The sequence below is a fragment of the Erinaceus europaeus genome, chromosome 17 (genome assembly GCF_950295315.1).
Source record: "Erinaceus europaeus chromosome 17, mEriEur2.1, whole genome shotgun sequence".
Lineage (NCBI taxonomy): Eukaryota > Metazoa > Chordata > Mammalia > Eulipotyphla > Erinaceidae > Erinaceus > Erinaceus europaeus.
In genome coordinates, this window is record NC_080178.1 from 72,959,018 (window position 1) to 72,980,927 (window position 21,910).

General features: G+C 43.0%; 1 protein-coding gene across 1 annotated transcript in view; it reads right to left on the reverse strand.

Annotated features, from left to right (window-relative positions):
- The window catches only part of NAV2 (neuron navigator 2), a 762,517-nt gene extending 746,949 nt beyond the window's left edge, over nt 1-15,568 (reverse strand). Inside the window, exon 1 of the mRNA XM_060177031.1 lies at nt 14,944-15,568. Within this exon, the coding sequence (XP_060033014.1) occupies nt 14,944-15,018 (75 nt within the window). The 5' untranslated portion in view covers nt 15,019-15,568. The remainder of the gene's footprint in view (nt 1-14,943) is intronic.
- Between the last annotated feature and the right edge of the window lie 6,342 nt (nt 15,569-21,910).

Here is a 21,910-nt window from a genome sequence, read left to right on the forward strand (position 1 = left end):
AAAGCTTGATAGTAAGGATTTAGAATTGCTTATTTTCTCTATTCCTAAAGACTAGTTCTTGAAATTTCTATGAGTTCCTAAACACTTGTCCTTTTTATTCTAACAAAGCCTCATTTTTCTCTTATGTATGAAAATCTTTGCAATCAAAAAGAAAATCTCTTCTTCTAATTCCAACAGATCACTGGTTTGGGTATTAATGAAGTGGTGACTCATTTCTCCTCCATTGTGAAAGTAATTCTCAAGCTTCAAGGCACATTCAAATTACTGGGGTACATTTTAAATGCAGCTACCTGGACCCTAACCCCAGACATTCTCATTGCATGGATCTGGATCTGTGTTGTTCTTTCAGTTAATTCTTTTTTTTTAAGATTTTATTTGTTGGTTGATGAGAAAGATAGGAGGAGAGAGAGAAAGAACCAGACATCACTCTGGTACATGTGCTGCTGGGGCTTGAACTCAGGACCTCATGCTTGGGAGTCCAGTGCCCCATCCACTGCACCACCTCCCTGATCACCTTTCAGTTAATTCTGATGCAAACACTATAGAACATTGAGAAACTCTGCCTGAAATTATTTTCTGTTAACTGTATTATATGGTATAATCTATCATAATAAAAATGTTTTACATATATATTATTGTGCTTTATATTTTTAAAAAAGTATATTTGGGACTAGGGAAATAGCATAATAATTTTGCAAAATACTTTTATGCCCGAGACTCTGAGGTACCAGATTCAATTCCCAGCATTACCAAAAGCAAAAGCTGAGCAGTGCTCTGGTCTCAGTCTATTTACTTATTTATTTCCTTCCCCCCCCCCTCTCTCTCTCTCTTTCTCTCTCTGTATCTCATTCATTAAATAAATAAAAGAAAGGTATCTTTGATCTTCATCTTGCTTCTGACACAGAGTTCCCAAAACCCTCCATATTTAAGTGATGAGAGCCAATGTCTTTTGTTTAGTGAGGTAGATGACTTATAGAAAACATGTAAGGATGTGTCTGGTTTTTAGTAGAACCAACCACATGATTAGAGGGTTGGAACTTTCAATCCCACCCACCAACCTCTAGGGAGGGACAAGGGGTTTGAGGTGGAATTGGTCACCAAAGGTCAATAGACTGATCAGTTATACTCAGGTAGTGAAGCTCTTCATAATAACTTGCCTTACGCATCTCTTGGATCTGATTGCTCTCAACTTATTAATTTTATGATAAGCCAGTAATCTTGTAGGTAAAATGTTACTATTGTAGTAACATTAATCTTGTACAATAATCTTGTAGGTAAATGTTACTATTTGTTACTATTTGTCACTTTGGCAAATTAATCAAAGCCAAGAAGGAGGTTGTGGGAACCTCTGATTTACAGCTAGTCATTGAGAAGTCTAGGTGATAGTCAGGACTGACTTTTTGTTTCTGAAGTGCAACTAGAAGGTCAGTCAAACCTCCAATCAATAATTAGTTGTGCAGAAGCACAGCTAACCACCTATATGTGCTATTGGTCTCTGAAATGGGGGCAAGGGACAGTCTTATAAAATTAAGCCCTTAATCTGAAGGACTTGGTACTATCTCTAGATAGACAGGATACAGATTGAGTCAAATTATAAAACATCTAGCTGCTGACTAGAGAAGCAGTGGGTGAATGTGCGGATTTTTTTCCTCTCCTCATATTAGGAAGTGAGTTCAGAAACTCAAAAAGAGCTCCATAAAGGTCACTGTGGCTTCAGGGTATATTACTTTGATTTTGCTGCATAACAACCAAGCAAAAACATTTCAAGGGTGTATTAAAACAAACACTTATACCTCACTTGCAAGTGACAAAACAAGCATTTATTTCTCATCTTACTCAAGATACATTTGTTCTACTTCAGGCCTGTTTCATGTGTTTCTGAATTCCAAGGTGGGATGGTAGTAGCTAACTTAGACCTGTTCTTCACATAGTAAAAATTAGAAACATCTGGAAGGACAAGTGGAAACAAACTATAGCTCTATGACTTGGGCTTAGAACCAGCACACTGAACTTCTATTGGTCAAACAGAACACTTAGCCATGTCCAACATTAGTGCACCAGAAAAGTACCTCCCTATCTCAGGGGTATGACCTGAGGGGAAATGATAATTGTATCATAATAATATAAACCACAATAGATAAGTAATCTACTGGTAGCACCTTTTATCAAGGGCATTCACTGGAAAGTATGAGGTTCAAACCATAGCTTATACTCCAAAGTCTTAATCACCTAAACAAAGATGTTTTCCTTAAATGCAATACCATTTCTTTCTGCAAGAATCATCTGGAAGAAAACTCCACAAATATATACCATAGACCTTCTTTTTAGGCAAGAATGGTCCAGATGAGCCTAAGCATTACTATGTGTTACTAAGTATTTCTATGTCAATGTCATTTTTTTTTATCATTTGAAACTATTCCATGAACTTCAACAGGACACTCACTCTCTCCTTAGCTTCTCATTACCTGCTATCATAATTTGTCCCATTGTACTGCAACACGTAAAGGCATATTTTGCACTGATTTATTCAGTTCATCCCTTTTGGGTACATCTGAGCCACTGTTCTCTCCTCTAATCTCACCTCTAAATGATCAGCTCACACAGACATCAATACAGTGACCTTTGGGTCACTCATCACTATGGACCCGTGGAAGCTCAAAGGAAAAAAGGCACAGCTCCACCAGGGGGTTGCAAAATAATAGATTCACAATAATAAAACTGGGCCTTCAAAGTTAAGAAAACACAGTGAGATAGAGAGAACATTTGCCTCTAAGCAGTCCTCCCAGATACCCTTTCTTGCCTGACCAAATCAAAGGCAATTAAAAACTTATCCTGTATAAGAAACATTGCTCTACATCACCTAAAGGATAATTCTGAATATCCACTTTATCTCCCACATCCAGAATGCTGACTCTTATTCATTCATTTAACAAATATTTACTGCTTATCTACCATGTGCAAACAATGCAATATGTGTTAGAAATACAGGAAAAACACATGAAACTGAATGGTTAGCAAAAAAGAGATTGATAGGAGGGGGGCTTTCAGGTTCTGTTGCATGATGCTGCAGAGTGAGAGTGTTTTACAGAAAAATTTTACACATGTATCAACAACTGTATTTACTATAAACCATTAATCCCCCAAATGAAAAAAGAGACTTATGAAACCAATTTACTCACATGAAATACACATGATGTAAGAACTAAAATTCTAGTTCTGCTTTTTAGCTTTCATGAAGATATTTCCACATCATTAATGATTTTTGCAGATTTCATTTTATTACATCAATGGATAGAGATTTTTTTTACAATTTTTATTTATAAAAAGAAAACACTGACAAGAACCATAGGATAAGAGGGTTACAACTCCACACAATTCCCACCACCAGAACTCCATATCCCATCCCATCCCCTGATAGCTTTCCTAGTCTTTAACCCTCTGGGAGTATAGACCCAGGGTCATTATAGGATTCAGAAGGTAGAAGGTCTGGCTTCTGTAATTGCTTCCTCACTGAACATGGGTGTTGGCAGGTCAGTCCATACTCCCAGCCTATCGATAGAGATTTTAACTTAAATGTGACATGACACATTCTGTGGTAGTCTCTGATCTACAATCCACCTTTTGGAGAAAAGAGACAGAAGGTATTTCATTCACCTATCTTAGAAGCTAACAAAGCATGAACTCTGAACATAACAGATAATGTTTCCAGATGTTCTGACACTTCTGGGATGGGTTCATAAGAAATGAAGGATGTAGAATGCTGCTAGTTATAATCAAGATGTTGATTCTTGTCCCTTAAGTCCCACCATATCTCACAGGTTCAAGGGATTGCCCATGCTAGAAACAGTTAATGCTTTGAGTAACCTATGCACTGACTGAGCTCAGTCAGGAAGAAATCCCTGCATATACCCAGATACAACTTTCACCCTTCATCTCTAACATGTAAGGTTATGCATGTTGGGCTCATATTCCAAACAATTCCCAGTTTCCATGTCAGGAGCCAACCCTCACCTGGCTCCCTCAGTCACCTGCTCCAGTCCTTGCCTTTGCTTCTCTCCAAGTGAAATGTAAATGCAGACACAAGTCTTCAGGTGGCATCCCTCATGAGAAGAAGTTGCACTATAAAAAGCATACTCTTAGACCAGCAAGATAGTTCACCTGGAGAGTACCTGTTGGGCCATGTGTACCACACAGGTTTAAGTATGATCCCCACCCCACTGTGGGAAGCTTAGGTGTTGTGGTGTCTTCTTTTCTCTCTCTCTCTCTCTCTCTCTCTCTGCCTCTCTCTCTCCTGGAAAAAAATGGCCCAGAGCAGGAAATCCTTAGCAATGATGGGGAAGTCCTATCCATTTCTGCTCTTTCATTCCCATCTCCTTCTACTTCTCTTCCCAGCCCCCACATTCCTCTCTAATAATCAAAAATAAGATTTAAAAGTAATGCTCTGAGGATGTGAGTCAGAGATCTCATCATTCCTTTTTCTAAGATTTTATTTATTTATGAGAAAGATAGGAGGAGAAAGAACCAGACATCACTCTGGCACATGTGCTGCCAGGGATCAAACACAGGACCTCATGCTTGAGAGTCCAAAGCTTTACCACTGCGCCACCTCCCGGACCATGAGATCTCATCATTCTTACTCAAGCACAGATCTGGCCCATGCCTTAGTAGCAGAGTATCCTAGGGGGGGGTTTGAAAAACCTTGATTAATTAGAATGCACCTCCAAGTGACCAACATTTTTTCCTGATAAAAGGGTCTTAGAGAATGCTACAAAGTATGCTATATATGCATTGTAACTTGTATTTTTGTGTTTTGGAGTCAGGCAGAAGGTTTAGCCTAATCACTACACACCAGAGTCCTGTAAATTATCATTTAATGTGCAGAATGATGAAGTCAAGGTAGTTCCTATAAGGCCGCTACACAAAGATTTGATTGTTTTCACTGAACAAACTACTAAAGCAGAAAAGGAGATTTTTCTTTTGGAAAGATGAGCAGTAACAAACACTTAAACTAGAAGTAATACTATGTGACCTCCAGCTCACCAGAAAAGTAAACCCAAGTGTTCTAGCAACAGTCACCATTGTCCCACCCCTCATTTTATCCTCCAAATAATGTCATTTAAAGGATTTTGCCCAATGAGGAAAGGGAAACATAGGGTAAGAGTTATAATAGCTATCAATTATTATTTGTGTGCTAAGCGCTGTGTTAAATACTTCAAGTCCATTTTACCTTTACTCTCCAAAGGGTTTATCGTTACCTTAATTTTCAAGATAAAAAAATTCAGAACATAAAAATAAATAAATTATCCAGTGTAATAAGGTCCCACCACTGTATTATTAACAAATATCAAATGGGTTAGGTAACATTGGTTGGTACTTCTTCCCTCCAGTTTAATGCCATACTGTGAGTTTAATATAGCCATGTATGGTGGAACAGTAGACTAGTAGGAGAAAGTGATACACAAAGATACTAGGTAAATAAAAGGGCTTTTACAAATACGCCAATCTGGATTCATACTTAGGATGCCTGATAGAAGGTTGACACAGCTTACTATATCTGATTATTAAATTTTAACCTTCTTTTGTGCTGAGAACATAGAAATTTGGTTCTTGAAATTCAGCTGGGGATAGAGCTGGAAGGCCAAAGTAAATTCATTGTTCTTATGTTCAGAGTTATTCTCATGCAAGTTATATGGCTAGTTCAAATAAATGAAAATGTCCACTTACTGCACATCTGAATTACTGTGTACCTTCTAGTATGTTTCAGACCAAAAACAGAGTAACATTTCCATCATCAAGTCCTAAAATTTCCAAGTTGTATGTCCTACTGAAAATCAAACTAAAATAACAAAACATCAGCATTCATTAATGTTGGTTCAGAAAGGCAACTCTGTTTCCTGGAAATTAGTCTTAAACTGAAGGATAAAGATGTCAGAGTTCTTTACCCCTTCTGGTTATACAAAAAATAATGTGACTTTGAGCAGGTCACACTGTTGTTGGCAGTTCACTCATTCACCAACTGGAAATCACATCAATTGCTCTAGTGTGACAGGTGCAAGAGATAAAGGTGCATCATCTAGTCATGATCCTTGTACCACTGGGTTCTTCAAGACCATTCCACCAGATACAAAGGGGAAGCTCTGAACCTTGGAGACATCTGTAATTTGTGCCACTTGGGAGGTAGGCCATCCATGTCTAGTTGCTGGGGAAAATTATTCTACTCCTCCAATTCTATTCCTTTGTGTCTGCACTCAACTTCCCTTTCCCCTTGTGTTAGCCCTGGAGTGGAAGCTAAGTACCAAATGCTTCTGTCACACCGTACTGGTCTACTGTCTGATCTGCTTGGCTATCCCCTCCTCTTCCACCTGCCCAACTTTATTTTATAATCCTTCCAATTGCTACATTTACATCATTCCCTACATTTAAAGCTTATAGTGGTTTCTCTATGCTTACAGAAAAAATTCCCAGCTGTTCACATGAGTTATCAGTCTCTTCATTCTTGTTCTTCATCTATCTCATTCATGAAATTTATAATCCAACAAATATTTTTAAACAAATACAGAGCACACTTAGAAGGCACCAGACAGTGGGTCAGATGCTAAGGAAGAGCTAGTGTCTGGCCTGAAGAACTTTACAGATGTTATAAGCAAAATGCCCTAAGAGCCCCCGCCCCCGCCAATTTTCTTGGACAATCATAACAAAGTGGCATACACTGAGTGCCTTAAAAAACAGAAATCTATTATCTTGCAGTTCTAAAAACTAGAAGCTCACAGTATCAACAGGCTTGGTTTCTCCTGAGACCTTCACCTTGGCTTGCAGCTAGGTGCCCTCTCACTGTATCTTCACATGACCTTCCCTCTATCACAGTCACTTGTGTCTCCTCCTCTTTTTATAAAGACACCGGTCATATTATATTGTAACTTTACCTAGGCTTAATTACTTCCTTAAAGATTCTATCTACAAGTATAGTCACACTGGGGCTAGGGCTTCAATATAAAAATGTGAGGAGGGGAAGACTACCTACCTAGTTGAGTCTACTCTGCAAGTTACCTATGTAGTCATCCTTCCATCATCTTCTCACTCATCCCCTCACTGCAAAGTTCAAGTTCCTTTCCAGAAAAGTCTCCTTAGACCTCTCCAAACCATGCAGACACTTAATGGATAGCCCTATCATTACTCGTTAGCTAACTGACTCCTTCAAGACATTGGCAGTATCAAGAGATCAGGAATAGGATCTATGCTCAAGTACCTCATGAGGTGTATGGCTGGAATACAGTAGGATCTCAGTGTACAAAAAATTAAATGAATAAACAAATGAACAAGGCTGAGCTTGTACTGTCTCACATTCTCTGCACTGAAATGAATGAAAGGATCAGACTCCTTTGCTATCCTCTCACCCCCTATACCTGAGAAGTTCAAATTTTACCTAATTGAGCTGCATTTGGCTATAGTTTATTTCCTTTCTTCTTCAATGACATATGAAATGCATTGTTGTAGATCCTCAGTGTCCACCCCCTGAGCGTTTGGTTAACACCCCCTCTATTCATGTCTGGAAGGAAAGCAGACTAGGCAGGCAGTAAGCTGTCAGGAGGAAAATCAACTTGTAACTTGTAACTTCCACAGGAGCAGAAGCAGCACTACAGCCTGGGCCAAAGAGTAAGTGTTTCGGCTGACCTGGGAAGAGCTCAGGGGCTGGAGCTGCATCCTCACCTGATATGTAAGCATCCATCCATCCATCCAGAATCCTAAGCACACTGTCAGTACATCGCAGTTCAATTAACTAGAGCAGAGAATTCCTCTAAAGCAGTTCATATTTACCATAGCCTGTGACCAACCTTAGAAAAAAAAAAACAGTGACAGGTAGCTCTGATTTGCTGAATGATTTGACATAGTTTCATAGTTTCGAGTGTGTGTGTGTGTGTGTGTGTGTGTGTGTGTGTGTGTGTGTGAGTCCCACAGATTCTCTTCTTAATGTGTTCATGGCTGCAAAGAAGTTGGGGAAACAATTTAAAAAATAAATCTAGGGTCTGTGAAATAGTTCACTCAGATGGCATCCTGCTTGCCATGTGTGCAAGCAAGGTTCAAGCATGGACCCTGCGTGGTTAGGCACTCACTCTACTGGATGTTATCTCTCTGACCTTGGATTTACTTTTTTTTAGATTGAGTCAGACAGGCAGGGAAGCAGAGAGAAAGGGGCAGGGGAGAGGACGATAGCACACTGGGTTAAGCGCACTTAGTACGAAGTGCAAGTACCCACACAAAGATCCCAGTTCGAGCCCCTGGCTCCCCACCTGCGGGGGGGGGGGGGTCACTTCACAAGTGGTGAAGCAGGTCTGCAGGTGTCTATCTTTCTCTTTCCCTCCCCTCTCAATTTCTCTCTGTCCTATTAAATAAAAACGGGGGGGAGAGCCTCCAGTAGCAGTGAATTCGTAGTGCCAGCATAGAGCTCCAGAAATAAAACTGGAGGCAAAAACAAACAAAGGTGGGAGAGAGGACCACAGCATTAAAACTTCCTTCAATATAGCAGGGTCCTAGGCTAGAAAGTAGGGACTGGGCCCAGGGGCACACCTGAGTTAAGTGCACATGTTATCATGCACAAAGACTCTGGTTCAAGTCCTTGTTCCCCCACCTGCAGAGGGGGAAGCTTCATGAGCAGTGAGATAAATGTGCAGATATTCTTCTCTCTTCCTCTCTATCTCCCCCTCTCCCACAAATATTCTCTCTGTCCTATCAAATAAAGGGGAAAAATGGCCACCAGGCACAGTGGATTTCTCATTTAGGCACTGAGTCCCACGAAAAAAACCCTAGTGGCAATAAAACTTTTAAAAGGAAGGACTACAAGAAATTCTAGCTTTTAAAAAGTGTTATTTTTACTTATTTATTTATCTATTTTAGTAATCCTGGCAAAACAGCACAGGAGTATTGCTGGGATTCAATGCCTGCACATGCTCCACCATACCCAGTAGCCATTTTTTCCTTTTATAATAGAAAAGGGGGAGAAGAGGAAGGAGAGAGAGGGAAAGATAGGGAAAGAGAAAGAGACCTGCAGTACTTCTCCACTTCTCTATTCATGAAGGCCCCCCCCCAAAAAAAGTTTGGGTAACAAATACTTGAATCCAGTGCTCTAGCATGCTAATGTGTGTGCTCTACTGGGTGCACCACTGCCCAACCCTGAGATGCTAGCTGTTACTCATCATATGTTGGTCTGCTTCTAATTCTGCTTCTAAGACCCCTTCTGTTTTGATCATCACGTTAGGTTCACTTGCATTGCTTAACGCTGTGGTCTATTTACATAATCATTGCTTTACCTGAGACCTGCCCTGCATACAGGGCACTGGTTTAATCCCCACTGGTTAGATGCAAGCTTGATACGCACACTTTTTCCTTCTCCCTATCCCCTATCCTATGTATTTCTTCTTCCAATCTGACACTTTTGCCTCAGGAGATATAAAGGACAGGATTTTCTAATGAAGAGAGATTAGATAGATTGCATTGCATTCCTGCTCATCAATAAAGATTGAACTGCGTTCCCAGCTCAGCCATGAGTCCCTGGTCGTCTGTCTCCCGCCTGCGAAGCTAGCCCGGCATTTTGGCACCTGAACAGGGACCGGCAACCATACCTAAGAAGCTGAGTGCCATGGGTGAGGAATGCCATTTGAGCACACAACAGGAAATTACTAAGTAGGAGAGTAACAACTAAACTCCAAGAAGAAGAATCCACTTGGGAGTAAAGAATGGATTAAAAGAGAAACAGAAAAAGAGAGACCCTCTGCAGGAGGTTATGCCACACTAGCCAGGCAATAAGAATGCCTAGACATCTGAAACAAGGGTGGTGGTAGTGCAATTGGAAGAACTATGGCATCAGAGTAAATAGGGTTGATAATTGAATGAAGAGGTAGTAGACTTGAGTGGTAGTGGGAGAAGGTGAGGTGATTCTGAACTGCAACTATAGATGACACAGAAGTCTTGGAGGCTATTATAAAAAGGAAGAGGAAAGGCTTAGTGGACAAGTATGATAATATATTCTCCTTCAAAGGACAGGATTTGGAAATCCAGAGCAGCTCAGCCAACCCTAGAAATTTTAATTACACTAAGCTTGAGTTCATCCTCTCCAAAATCATTTTTAAACCTTTCATCAGGAGACTTTCATGCTGAGAATCTGACAACTAGGAGAATATTCAAACTAAACCATATTTGTCACCACTCAGTCATCAAATATCGTAAACCCCCATGAACAATTCTTATTTTACAGTGCTCATCCTCTGTAGGGAAGCTCTGCCTGTGAAGGACAAACTTCTAAGGAGGAGTAGAGAAAAATCAATAAAAAAATTCATGCCCTTGACTGATCAATAGGTGTCTGTCAGGGAAATTTTACTTCTTCCATCTCTGCCAGTTAAGTAGGTTCTTACAGCACCGAATAATACTTCACTGAATTCCTCAGCTAGCAATTTGCAACCTTGAACTCTCTGCATTTTTTTCTGATTTTGGTACAGAATTTGAATTTCTCAAATGCAAGGGATAAGCCTGAGCTGCTACCTATCAGTGGCACTAAGATAAGTTTTTGAAGGGGGAGCTCTGCATGACCCATCCTGCTTCAGAGTAAAAGCAGAAAATTCACATCTGAAGTCACCTCCCCAGACCAGCTGCTTCTTATCACTGAATCTCTTCTAAAAAGACTCAGAGAGGCAGCCGCTTACACCACGAAAACCTATCCTCCTACAGACAAGAAATGATCTCTATCTTAATCTGCATAGCCATTTCCCAAGTGTGTAAGAAGTGTCAACATTCTAGAGCTCTACTTTTATGAAGCACTGCTGGATGCAAGCTATATCTCAATGATGAGAAAATGTTTTAATGACTCTGAATCTGAAATTCACCCCTCCCTCATCCATCACACACCATTATACTCTGATTTCTTTAAAGCATAGGTCATTGTATGCAAATATGCAAATAGCCATATGTTACCATTCATAGAGATCACCCCAATGTAGTAGCCACCAGCCACACAAGTCCGGTTTAAGTTTAATTTAATTAAAACTAAGTAAGATTTAAAGTTAGGGGAAGTCAGGCAGTAGCATAGCGGGTTAAGCGCAGGTGGGCAAAGCACAAGGAAGGACCAGCTCAAGGATCCCGGTTTGAGCCCCCAGCTCCCCACCTACAGGTGTGTCAATTCACAAGCGATGAAGCAGGTCTGCAGGTGTCTATCTTTCTCTCCCCTCTCTGTCTTCCCCCCCTCTCCATTTCTCTCTGTCCTATCCAACAACAATAACTACAACAATAAAATAACAAGAGCATCAAAAGGGAATAAATAAATATTTTTTAAAAAAAGATTTAAAGTTAGAGTCACAACAGCAATATGTTAAATGCTCTACAGCACATATGGCTAGAGGCTACTAATTTGTATAGTATGAAAATAACTTCATTTCAGGAAGTTGTATGAGACAGACAGTGCTGGTCTAAAACTTGAGCTGCAAGAAAGGAAACTTTGTTTAGTTTACACCTTGTCCTACAAATGGTGCTTGGCATGTGAAAGATACTTTATAAATGCATGCAGAAAAGATAAATAAAGGAATTTCATAATGCTAAAAACTACAGAGCAAAAACAAAAACCTAGTAACATTCTAAGTGTATGTCAATGAAGCTCTGGTTAAATCAACTTTGGCACATTCTAGGGTAGCACTCTGTTCAGTCATTAAAAGGCAGGAGATAAGTCTGTATGCAATGGCTCAGACAGATATCTACACTATATTAAATAAAATGCAAATTTCTTAAAAATACACACCTTTTGATCCAATTTTTATTAATAACCACAAACCAAAAGTAAACAGGAATGACATATATGTATATGCATATACAACTGTTAACAGTCAGTGCTGGGCAGAATTAAAGAAAAAGGGAATTTATACTTATTATTCTTCTGTAATGTTTGAGTGTGTAATTAATGCACATTACTTGAGACATTTTCAAAGATTTAAAATAAAATCTCAGAACAAAAGGCAAAAAAAAATCTCATACAGTAAACTGTCCCAGGAATATACACGTTTCTTAAATAATAAATTACTAAGTGCCACATCCGTTACCAACTTCATACTTCCCAATACCCCTGTAATTAAATATTGCTGCTCTTACAAAATGCAGAATCTAAAGATGAGAAAGATGAAGGTAGGGAGCTTTTTCAGGGCTGTAGGAGTACACAGCACAACTGACATTTGAACCCAGCCCTCCAGTTCTGCATCTCATGTCAGTCTTTTTTTTTTTTTTTTTTTTTTGTCTCCAGGGTTATTGCTGGGGCTCAGTGCCTGCACCACAAATCCACTGCTCCTGGAAGCCATTTTTCCCTTTTGTTGCCCTTGTTGTTTTATCTTTGTTGTGGTTATTATTATTGTTGTTATTGATGTCATTGTTGTTGGATAGGACAGAGAGAAATGGAGAGGGGAGGGAAAGACAGAGAGAGGGAGAGAAAGACAGACACCTGCAGACCTGCTTCACTGCCTGTGAAGCAACCCCCCCCTTCCCCGCAAGTAGGGAGCCAGGGGCTCAAACTGGAATCCTTATGCCAGTCATTGAGCTTTGTGCCATGTGCGCTTAACCTGCTGCGCTACCACCAGCCGCCTCATGTCAGTCTTCATGGTAGAAAGCACCAACTAATACCCTCAAGAAGCTGGCCCTGGAAGAATGCTGAACTAAGTACTGCATCTAATGGAAATCCAAATAAAGGTCAAGTTGTAAGATGCACAATATCTACAAGCCCTTAGAGAAAGTAGCTTGTTCTGCTCAGGAGAGTAAAACTGAAGTAAACTGCTCTCCCACTTTATCCCACAATTTTCATTTAATTAAAAATAACTGAAACACACACACACTAACAACAACAACTGAAACACACACACACATCAATAACCGCCAGAATCTAGTGCCAATGAACACTGGGTAAGTTAAGCATGCTGGTGAGGACTTCCCAGCTACCCAGCAGATGCCACGATTGTGGATTGTGCCTTTGTTGGATTTTCAGCCAGTGCCCCTGAAGAGGAGTTTTCATCTCACCAGACATAGTCGAGCCAAACACTGCAGAGTTGCCTTTCAGTTCCATGGACAAGACATTCCAGGCTGCATGCTGGGAGGTTTGTTTGCTTCACACTTGACACAAATGGGGTGTGTGTTTACTCACAAACACATAGAGACACACATGAACAGAAGCTGTTGCTTGCCAACAGAAGCCACTGCAGTGGTAGCATTTCTAGAATCCCAGAAACTGTACTTGAACAATATGCAAGCTGATCACAATGCATATCAGGAAAAACGATCTAATTCTTTCTAAGCAAAGTTTCAGCCACTACCCAGAAAATTCAGTAAATGAAATATAATATTCTAGTAAGCCTTATTTTGCAAGCACAAGTGAGAGCTCACTCAAGCATGGTAAGTCATTAAAACAGATCTTACATATATCATTATAAATTTAATAATCGCCATGACGGCTAGGGTTCAAGTTGAAATGAATGTCAGCTGAGCATGACCAATTGATGTTACCCCAGCTGCTGCAGAGCCTCACTTGGGGTTATATTCTACTTCCAGAGGCTCCATAGTACATGTGGACCCAACACAGAGCCAAGAACAGATGGGAAATACAGACATCTACACCTAGCCAAGAAGAGGCCATCATAATTGCATATTATCTCAGTGTACCAGCCCAATTAAAATCTTCTACAGTGTCAGAGGTCCCAAATGTTCCTCCACTAAGTGTCTGGATACCAAAGTTGGCTAACACTCAGTATAATATAGTCAATCCCAAGTTCTCTTGACTATTAGTGATTTTTCCCCCGTCGTTCAGCAAGTTCCTGTAAAAATAGGAACAGTAAGGTCTAACAGACTATACTCTCAATAAATCAAATCCAACAAAACAAATTTCACTACTCTACAAGTTCAAGATTATGACTTTTCTTCCCAAGTTAAGGTAGTTTGAGAGATGGTGGAGGTTTAGCATTGGAATCAGTACAGATAATTTTTAAATGCAGTGTCTCTCTGGCTCTTTCCCTCTCCCCCTCAATTTCTCTCTGTCTCTATCCAATAATAAATAAATAAATTTTTAAAATGTAGTTTGCTTCTATATATTGTTACCCTTGGAAAATGAGAGCAAAACTTCACACAAAACTTTAAAGACACATACAACTACACAGAGTCATTTCAAACTCTACAGAAGCACTGTAAGGCTTTTTCTACCATCCACAACATTTCAAAGGAAATATCAGAAAGAGTTTTTCAAATGAACACAGAGGCTAGTTCTACTTGAGCTGTATTTAACTCCTGCTATGTCCTGGTCCTCGCAGTTGCCCGAGGTGTAAGACTTTCGTTTTCCTTCCTGGACAACCAGCCATTTGACACTGCTCCCCAATGTGCCTGGTTTTTAAAGACAAGCTGAACTTTTAACTGGTGGGCAGAGGCCCAGAGTTGCAGGCCTATGGCAGCAAATGACCTACTCTCAATGGGTCTTTTTAAATGGCTGTGACATTCTCACAGATGGGGCGAGAGAGTGGCATAGGATATGTTTTTGATCCATAAACACAAGAGCCAGCAGACCACACAGAGAATAATTCAGACAAAACCACCGCTGTCAGGAGCACCATTTCCAAAAAGTGCTAAGAGTGTGTGAATCCCAAAGGGGGCTTCAGTACAAATAAGTCTCTATTTGACTTATAGAACACCAACACTTTTTGTTAACTCCCAGAGCTAAGGCTTGTACATTTTTGCATTTCTGACCCCCAGGGTTGAATTTTTCCCCTTCCTACCAGTAAGCCAAGGCTTCAAGGCCAGCACTTGGGGCTGAATGCCCTGCCTCCTTGATCAGAGGAAGACAAATAAACACAACCAATGAAAACAATATCCTGACAAGATCTGTTCTGTCTGAATGAAATTCCAGCATCATAGACTAAGCAACAAAATTCAGCCACTTACCCTCTTTTGATCCTCCAGTCCATGATTAACCAGTTTTCTCTTCTGTTGTTGGCTGGACTCAGAAACTGATTCCATTTCCCAGGAAAACAACCTCAGTGGTGCTTCCAAATCCACGGAGGAAAAAAAATAGCCAAGCAAAATTGATGCATACACACCACCAGACAAAACTCCACCATCTGAGGAAATCCACACTCGCTCTTCAAAGTTCCCAACTTGTTAGAATCCACTCAGGAACCTCACTCACCATCACTGCCTTAGCAATGAGAGCGGCTGTTGCCGGCATTGTGAGGGCTGGGGCTTGTGGGTTTTACTTCAGTTCCAATACTGGTTTCCTGAGAGCCCAGAGGACAGATTTGGGCAAAGATGAGTCCATATCCTGGGGCACATGCCACATTACTGCCCCAGAAATCCTTTCCCTTTCTGGCTCCTTGGCACAGATAATTTATATGTCAATAACAATGTAAATGGCCATTTAATCCACCAAGCTGATAGCATCCACATCCCTCTCCGGCAGCCCCTAGCTCCCATAAATCACCGCAAATGCTGCTGGCAAAGCTTCCCCTCACAGTTCCTGCAGACGTTCATCACAGAGGTTGCTGCTGTCCCAGATTGTCATCTTCCTTCCTGGAGTAAGATTCATACCTGAGAAGAAAATGGTCAACAGTCAGATTTGTCTTTTGAGGAAAAATATAGGTGGAAGTGGTCCTGCCCACCATCTGGAACCCAGACTAAGCAACAGCCCACAGCCTTCTTCCAAGGCCTCAATAATCTGGTGTGGATGGGATAGTGGTGATCATAGCTGACTTCCAAGCCCCTCAGTTCCCTGAGCATCTCCATGGACAAGCAACCAACCAGAGAGAAGCATGGACTTCTGGTGGAGCCTGTTTTCAAAATAAGTACACTAAAGTAGGAAATGCATTAGCTTTTAACCTGTGTAGGGTATATGATCATCACAGTAATAGGAGTAAGGCACCACAGATGATGAGACAGGAAAGCAATGGTCTGTGAAGCAAAAGAACATCAACACTCCCCCCCCCCCCCACCTCCAGTTACGGCTACAGAGGCAGCGTGTGGCAGGCAAGACACCAGGGCCCACTAGGGAGCTTGGCAAGAGCAGCCTGGACTGCTGGAGAGCAGAGAGGCACCTATCCCATGGAGCCACACTGCCTGCCTTGCAACCTGCAGGCAGACTAAGCACCCAGTCCCTCTTGACTGATGTTACAGGGAGAGATGCGACAGAGGGATTTCTGTACCAAGAAAGCATTTTGCATAAATAGCCCAAGAAAGGTTGAAACATATTTGAAAATCTCCATGAAGACACACTAATAAATAACTGTGAATGCTTCTTTTCCATGGTACCAGCTCCATCAAGAAAGAAAAAAAATGTAGGAGAGTGGGGTTAGTGCTTTATTAAAAAGTATTCGCCTACCAGCATTCCCAATGCTTTAACCATTCTACAATTCAGGTTGAGCCAGCCTCAGGGAGAGCTATGGCCAGATCTGTCCACAGCAGGCACTAGACAGAAGCCCTCAGACACCCCCCACCCCTTACAGCTGTCCTGACTGGTGGCTACTTTGGAATGAAGCCTAAGCCATCCCCCATCACAAAAGGCTTCCATGTGGCTCAGTACCAAAAGCAGGTTAAAAGGCAGACAGGAGACTCAGTCACAAAGGGCTTGTGAAGAGGAAGATGAGAGATGCTTCCCTTAGGAAAGGAGCTGCAGTAGGGCTAAAGGTTTGTCTTGTACCATATGAAGCCCTCAACCTGAGCAAATTTCTTGTGAAGTCTCAAATATTCTAGATTGGACAAGATTTGATGAGAGCAGAATGATGAGAAGAGGCAGGGGTGGGAAGGGTGAAACAGCTGACAATAGAGCAATAGAGGCTGGCAGGGAGAAGCTGAGCTTCTGAAAAGAGGGAAAGAGGGATGTACACTCAGGCTGCCCACCAGCACCACCTCCACTCCCCTTCAAGGAATCCAGACAAAGGTGAGAAACCTCCTTTTGGTCGCAGGTCACAATGTAAGTAAACTCTAACAAACTGGCTCCAATTACTACTACTTCTTTCTGAATCTGAAATCTCACACTAGAGAGCTCAGATCTATGTTTGAACCTGAACTCTGTAGCTTAATTCAACCTCTCAGTGTTCCTCTCTCTAAAGTGGAGATAATAAAAGTGTTTAAGAGTAGGAAAGTCCAGATCACCTAGTATCACAGAGTAGATGATCAAAAGCCACTAGGTATTGAATACTCCATGGCATACTCATGCTGAATATAACTTTAAATGTTCATTCATTCATTCAACAATTATGTGCTAATTAACTTGCTTTTTACAATTAGAGTTTTTTGTTTGTTTTTGCCTCCACGATTATCACTGGGGCTTGGTGCTGGCACTATGAATCCACTGCCCCTGGCAGCCATTTTTTCTTCCATTTTCTTGGATAGGACAGAGAGGAAATGAAAGAGGAGTAGGAGATAAAGAGGGATAGAAAAAGACAGACACCTGTAGACCTGCTTCACCATTTCTAAAGCATCCCTACTGTAGGCAGGTAGTGAAGCTCAAACCCAGGTTCTTGTAAGGGTCCTTGTACTTAGTACTATGTGCACTTAACTGGGTGCACCTTCTGGCCCCCCACCAATTAGGGTTCTTAAGTCAGTATGAAAGACAAGACAATAAAAGATAAGGAAGGACAAGTAACTTGTCTAAAGTCAGAGGGCTAGAGAGCCATGCGGCTGCAATTTGAACCAATTTATGATTTCAGCATCCTTGTTCATACTGTGGTCTCTCTAGCAAAATCACTATTATTCAGCTTTTCATAATCATCTTGGGTCCAGAAACGGACCCAGGTTTTGTGGTTTTTTTTTCAGCTCCTGGCTCTCCTCATGAATAATAATAAAAGAAAAGAAGCCTGATCTCCTACTTGGAAGGGCCTTCTGCAGCAGAGCACTTGCTTTGCCCTGCAATCTCTCTGTATCTGAGGACAGCTCTGCATTCTGCCCCAGCTCTCTCCCAGGTGAGACCCTGTCATATCCCATCATGCTGGCCATCACACACACCCCAAGTGGACATGGGGACAGACGCTCTCACCACAGATATCCCTCCCCCTCGGTATGAAGTGGGAGCAGATTTAATACCTCCTATGAGGGTTTTTTTTTTTTTCCCTGGGAGTCAGTTCTCAGACCATGGCTGTCTTCCTGCTGCAGTCAGGGTAGAGAGGGGACAACCCAGAAATGCGGGAGCAAGGATGTTGCCATCAGCTAGCTGCCATACCGAGTGTGTTTTGTTCTTGTTTTGTATTTTGGTTGGTAGGGGCGTCAAAAGAACATGTCCTGATATAATAGCTCTGGTTTCTCACTGTCCAGAGTACTCTCAGAAAGTTTAAACACACTTGAATAAAAAAAGAACTAAAAGGCAGGACCAAGGAAACATGTAACTGGGCTGTTGAGAAGTCAACACATTTGCTGGATTTATTCCTAAAGGTAACAACATATCAGTAGTTTCCCCTCCTTATGCTATAAGTCAGTCTGAACCAGTGCAGCAAAAGGAGAGGGCGGGAAAATGGACCAGGCTGCTGAAATGGTTCATTTGGATAGTACGCTGTCTTGTTATATGCAGGACTTAAGTTTGAAGCCAACCTCCACCGCACTGAAAGATAACTTGATATCTCTCTCTCTCTCTCTCTCGCTCTCTCCATCTCTCTCTCTCTCTCTCCATCTCTCTCTCTCTCTCTCTCTCTCTCTCTCTCTCTCCCTGCTTCTATATAAAAATAAGAAAGGAAGGAAGGATGGGAAAAAATGGATTACATTTCAAGATAGTTAGGGGAACACTGAGCCAACCCTGGCTTCTTCTTAAAGTTTAAAAGATAAGCCCAACTGCAGTGAAGACATCCTGACCACACAGCCAGAACTGCCTCCTACCTGATACAAACACAGTTTCAAAGGCTTCAACTTCTTACCCAATCTTTCCTCAGGGGCAGTGTGTGTGTGTGTGTGTGTGTGTGTGTGTGTGTGTGTGTGTGTGTGTGTGTGTGTGTGTAATTTGTAGGTACAATCCAGGACTTAGAAAGCCAAGGAAGGGTCTAGTCACAGACATCCTTCATGGAGGCTCACTGAGGCCCCTTCCTGCAATAAATGTTTATTTCCTGGGATGTAATCCAGGGATTCTAGGTGTCAGACCAGCCACAAGCCAGGCCCTTCCAGGTGAAATGTGCTCCTTCTCTCTAGGTGTTGGAATTTTGAACCTATTTTATGTATTAGCAAAAACATTCTTAAATCCTTCAAAGTTTTCAAAATTAGGCAAACACTCCTTTGACCTTACTTCTGTCTATGCCCCCCACCCCAAACTGTCTTCCCCAGGTGGCTCCAAGACTGGGCAAACTGGTTTTAAACCCAGATTAAAAAGATGGGGTGGGGGGTGAAATAGAAGTTGGCCTATTACATGTTATAACTGGAGTTAAGCTTCTAAAACAAGGATGCATTCGTGTTTCGAATAGTCTAATTAACACTCATCACTAGCACAGCATTTTTAATTAGTCTTCTATGCCAATAGGGGAGATGGGGGTGCTTCCAGGAACCCTAGTCTTTCATTAATCAATCAATAAATAAGTTATTAAGAAGCAAGAAAGCAAGCCAAGGAGTACAATGTTTTCCAGGCTGTTTTTTTTTTTTGTTGTTGTTGTTTTGTTGTTGTTGTTGTTGTTTTGCTCCTAAAGAAATCTAAGGACCAGCCACTTCTGCTAAGCTGCTAAGCAGGGTTTGACCCTAACCACCAACCCCAGAGCCTTTATTTGCACTAGGCAAGCTAGGGAGTGTGCTCCCGCCTCTTCCCAGAAGAAAAGAAAGGATCACACACAAAAATAAGTCACTAGGGCACCAGCTGGGTGGCAGAGGTTGCTGCTACTGGAGTCACTTTGCCTTCATGAAAGGCTCTGGTTCATGGAGCGAGCGCACACCCAAAGGAGCCCATAACCTGTGCTTGGGCGCCCCCTCCCCGCCTGCTGCCCTCCCCCTGCTGCCCTTGGCTACTGTAAGCATGCAAGAGACACAGGGAAACGGGAGGCCTGGCCTCATAGCCTCAGCTTAGATCCACCTACACACACACACACACACACACACACACACAGAGAGAGAGAAGGAGAGGGAGAGGGAGAGGACTTAGATACTGGCTAATAGACACTCTCGGAGGCAGGGACACACACACACACACACATCTCAAAAGCTCAGATCACAAGAAGATGTACATCCATCCAGAGAGGGTCACACATAGACACTTACCAGACTTGCATTCAAAGACAGAAACACGCACACCATTCACAGACACACGGACAAGTGCACAGAGAGGACACACACACACACACACACACACACACACACGAAAATAGAGATGCCATCGGCAAGGCCATGAGCCAGAGAGGGTGTTCACAGACACCCACGCCAACAGCAAATACAGAGGGCCCAGACGTGAGGATACACCTAAACATACAGCCCCCGGGGTGGAGGGCACAGAGGCACAGAAGACAACCAGCAACACTAGGACCTGCACTCCGAGATGCTCCCGGCCTCCGCACGCCCCAGGAGGGAGCGACACACGCCCACCCTGGCCGGAGCGTGTGCGGCATCTGGTGGGCAAAGTGCGCCCGCTGGAGCCCCACCGGGCGCCGCGCCCCAGCCCCGCTCAGGCGCCAGGACTTTGCCAGCGCATCTCCGCGCACAAGGGCCGGTGGGCCGGCTGGGAGGGAGCTCGCTAACTGCGCGTCCGTCCGCCCCCTAGCTGAGTCTGGGCGCTAGAGGCGGCTAGACAGCGCCTAGGGGTCCCAGCGCCGAGGTGGCCCCGCGCCGGCTCTGCACCCACCAGCCTTCTAGCCCCCACCCCCCCCCGCGGTCCCCCCGGGCGCCCAGCCCAGGGCATCCCCGCGTCCTTTCCTCTCTGCTCGTCCCAGCGCGCATAATACTTCCCGGTGCGTTCCGACCTGGGGCAGCCAGCGCAGCCCGGCCAGAGCAGGCATCGGGAGCTCCTACCTGCGCGCTCCTCTCGCTCGCCGCAGCTCCGCGCCGCCTCCAACCTCTCTCCCGGCTCGGGCCCGCGCTCAGCACCCTCTGCAGCCACCGCTCCTCGCCCTCCGTTACCCGGGAAACCGCCTCCTCCTTCCCCCCCGCCAACCAACCAACACCATTCACATGGCGCCCCTCAGCCAATGGGCGGTCTCGCCATCCCGGTCCCTTTCTAGGATCCCGAGTCCCTTCCCAGATTCGGAACCCGAGAGGGAGGCGGGAACCGAGAGGAAGCCGCTGGCGCTAGAAGCCACCCCCTTGGGAATGTTGGCAGTGAGAGCTTCTGTCCCGCCCGCTGGAGCTCTTCGGAAGGACCTCACACTTTAAGGAGTACTACTAAGGTTGAAGAACCAGAGTCAGAACATGTCTCCTGCATGTGGAGTAGTTGAGCAGTTCAGGAAATCCACGAGCCCCTTGGACAGGTTCCCATCCTGGAGCTGTCCAGCCTGGGAGCCCCTCTAGCGACAGCAGCCTTGAGTCTCCAAAGAATGGTAAGTTCTTTCCAGCATTGAACTGAAACCTGCTTCCACAACAAGGCAGATTCTCTGTCCTCTTGGACGTACAAAACTGGGCAAATCTGACCCAAGACTCAGTGTCTAAGATACCAGAAAGCAGCCCTTCCTATCCACGAGGCGACTTTTGGACAGTTCCTGGTTCATCTCCCACTTCCCTTAAGGTCAGTCTGAAATTAGAGAAACTTGAGTTCAGCTGTGTCTCTCCGACTCTCTATTATGAGGTGGTCTAAAATATAAGTGCCCTGCTGAGAGGATCCTCAGGACCCCAACACTCTTTGCAAACAAGACTTGAGTTGGTAGAAATGAAAGTTCTCTCCTGTCCTATATTGAGGCAAGATCCTCAAACAGAATTGACTTGCCTAGAGAGACACTCATCTGAACACCTGAAGGCTTCTTATTTCCTA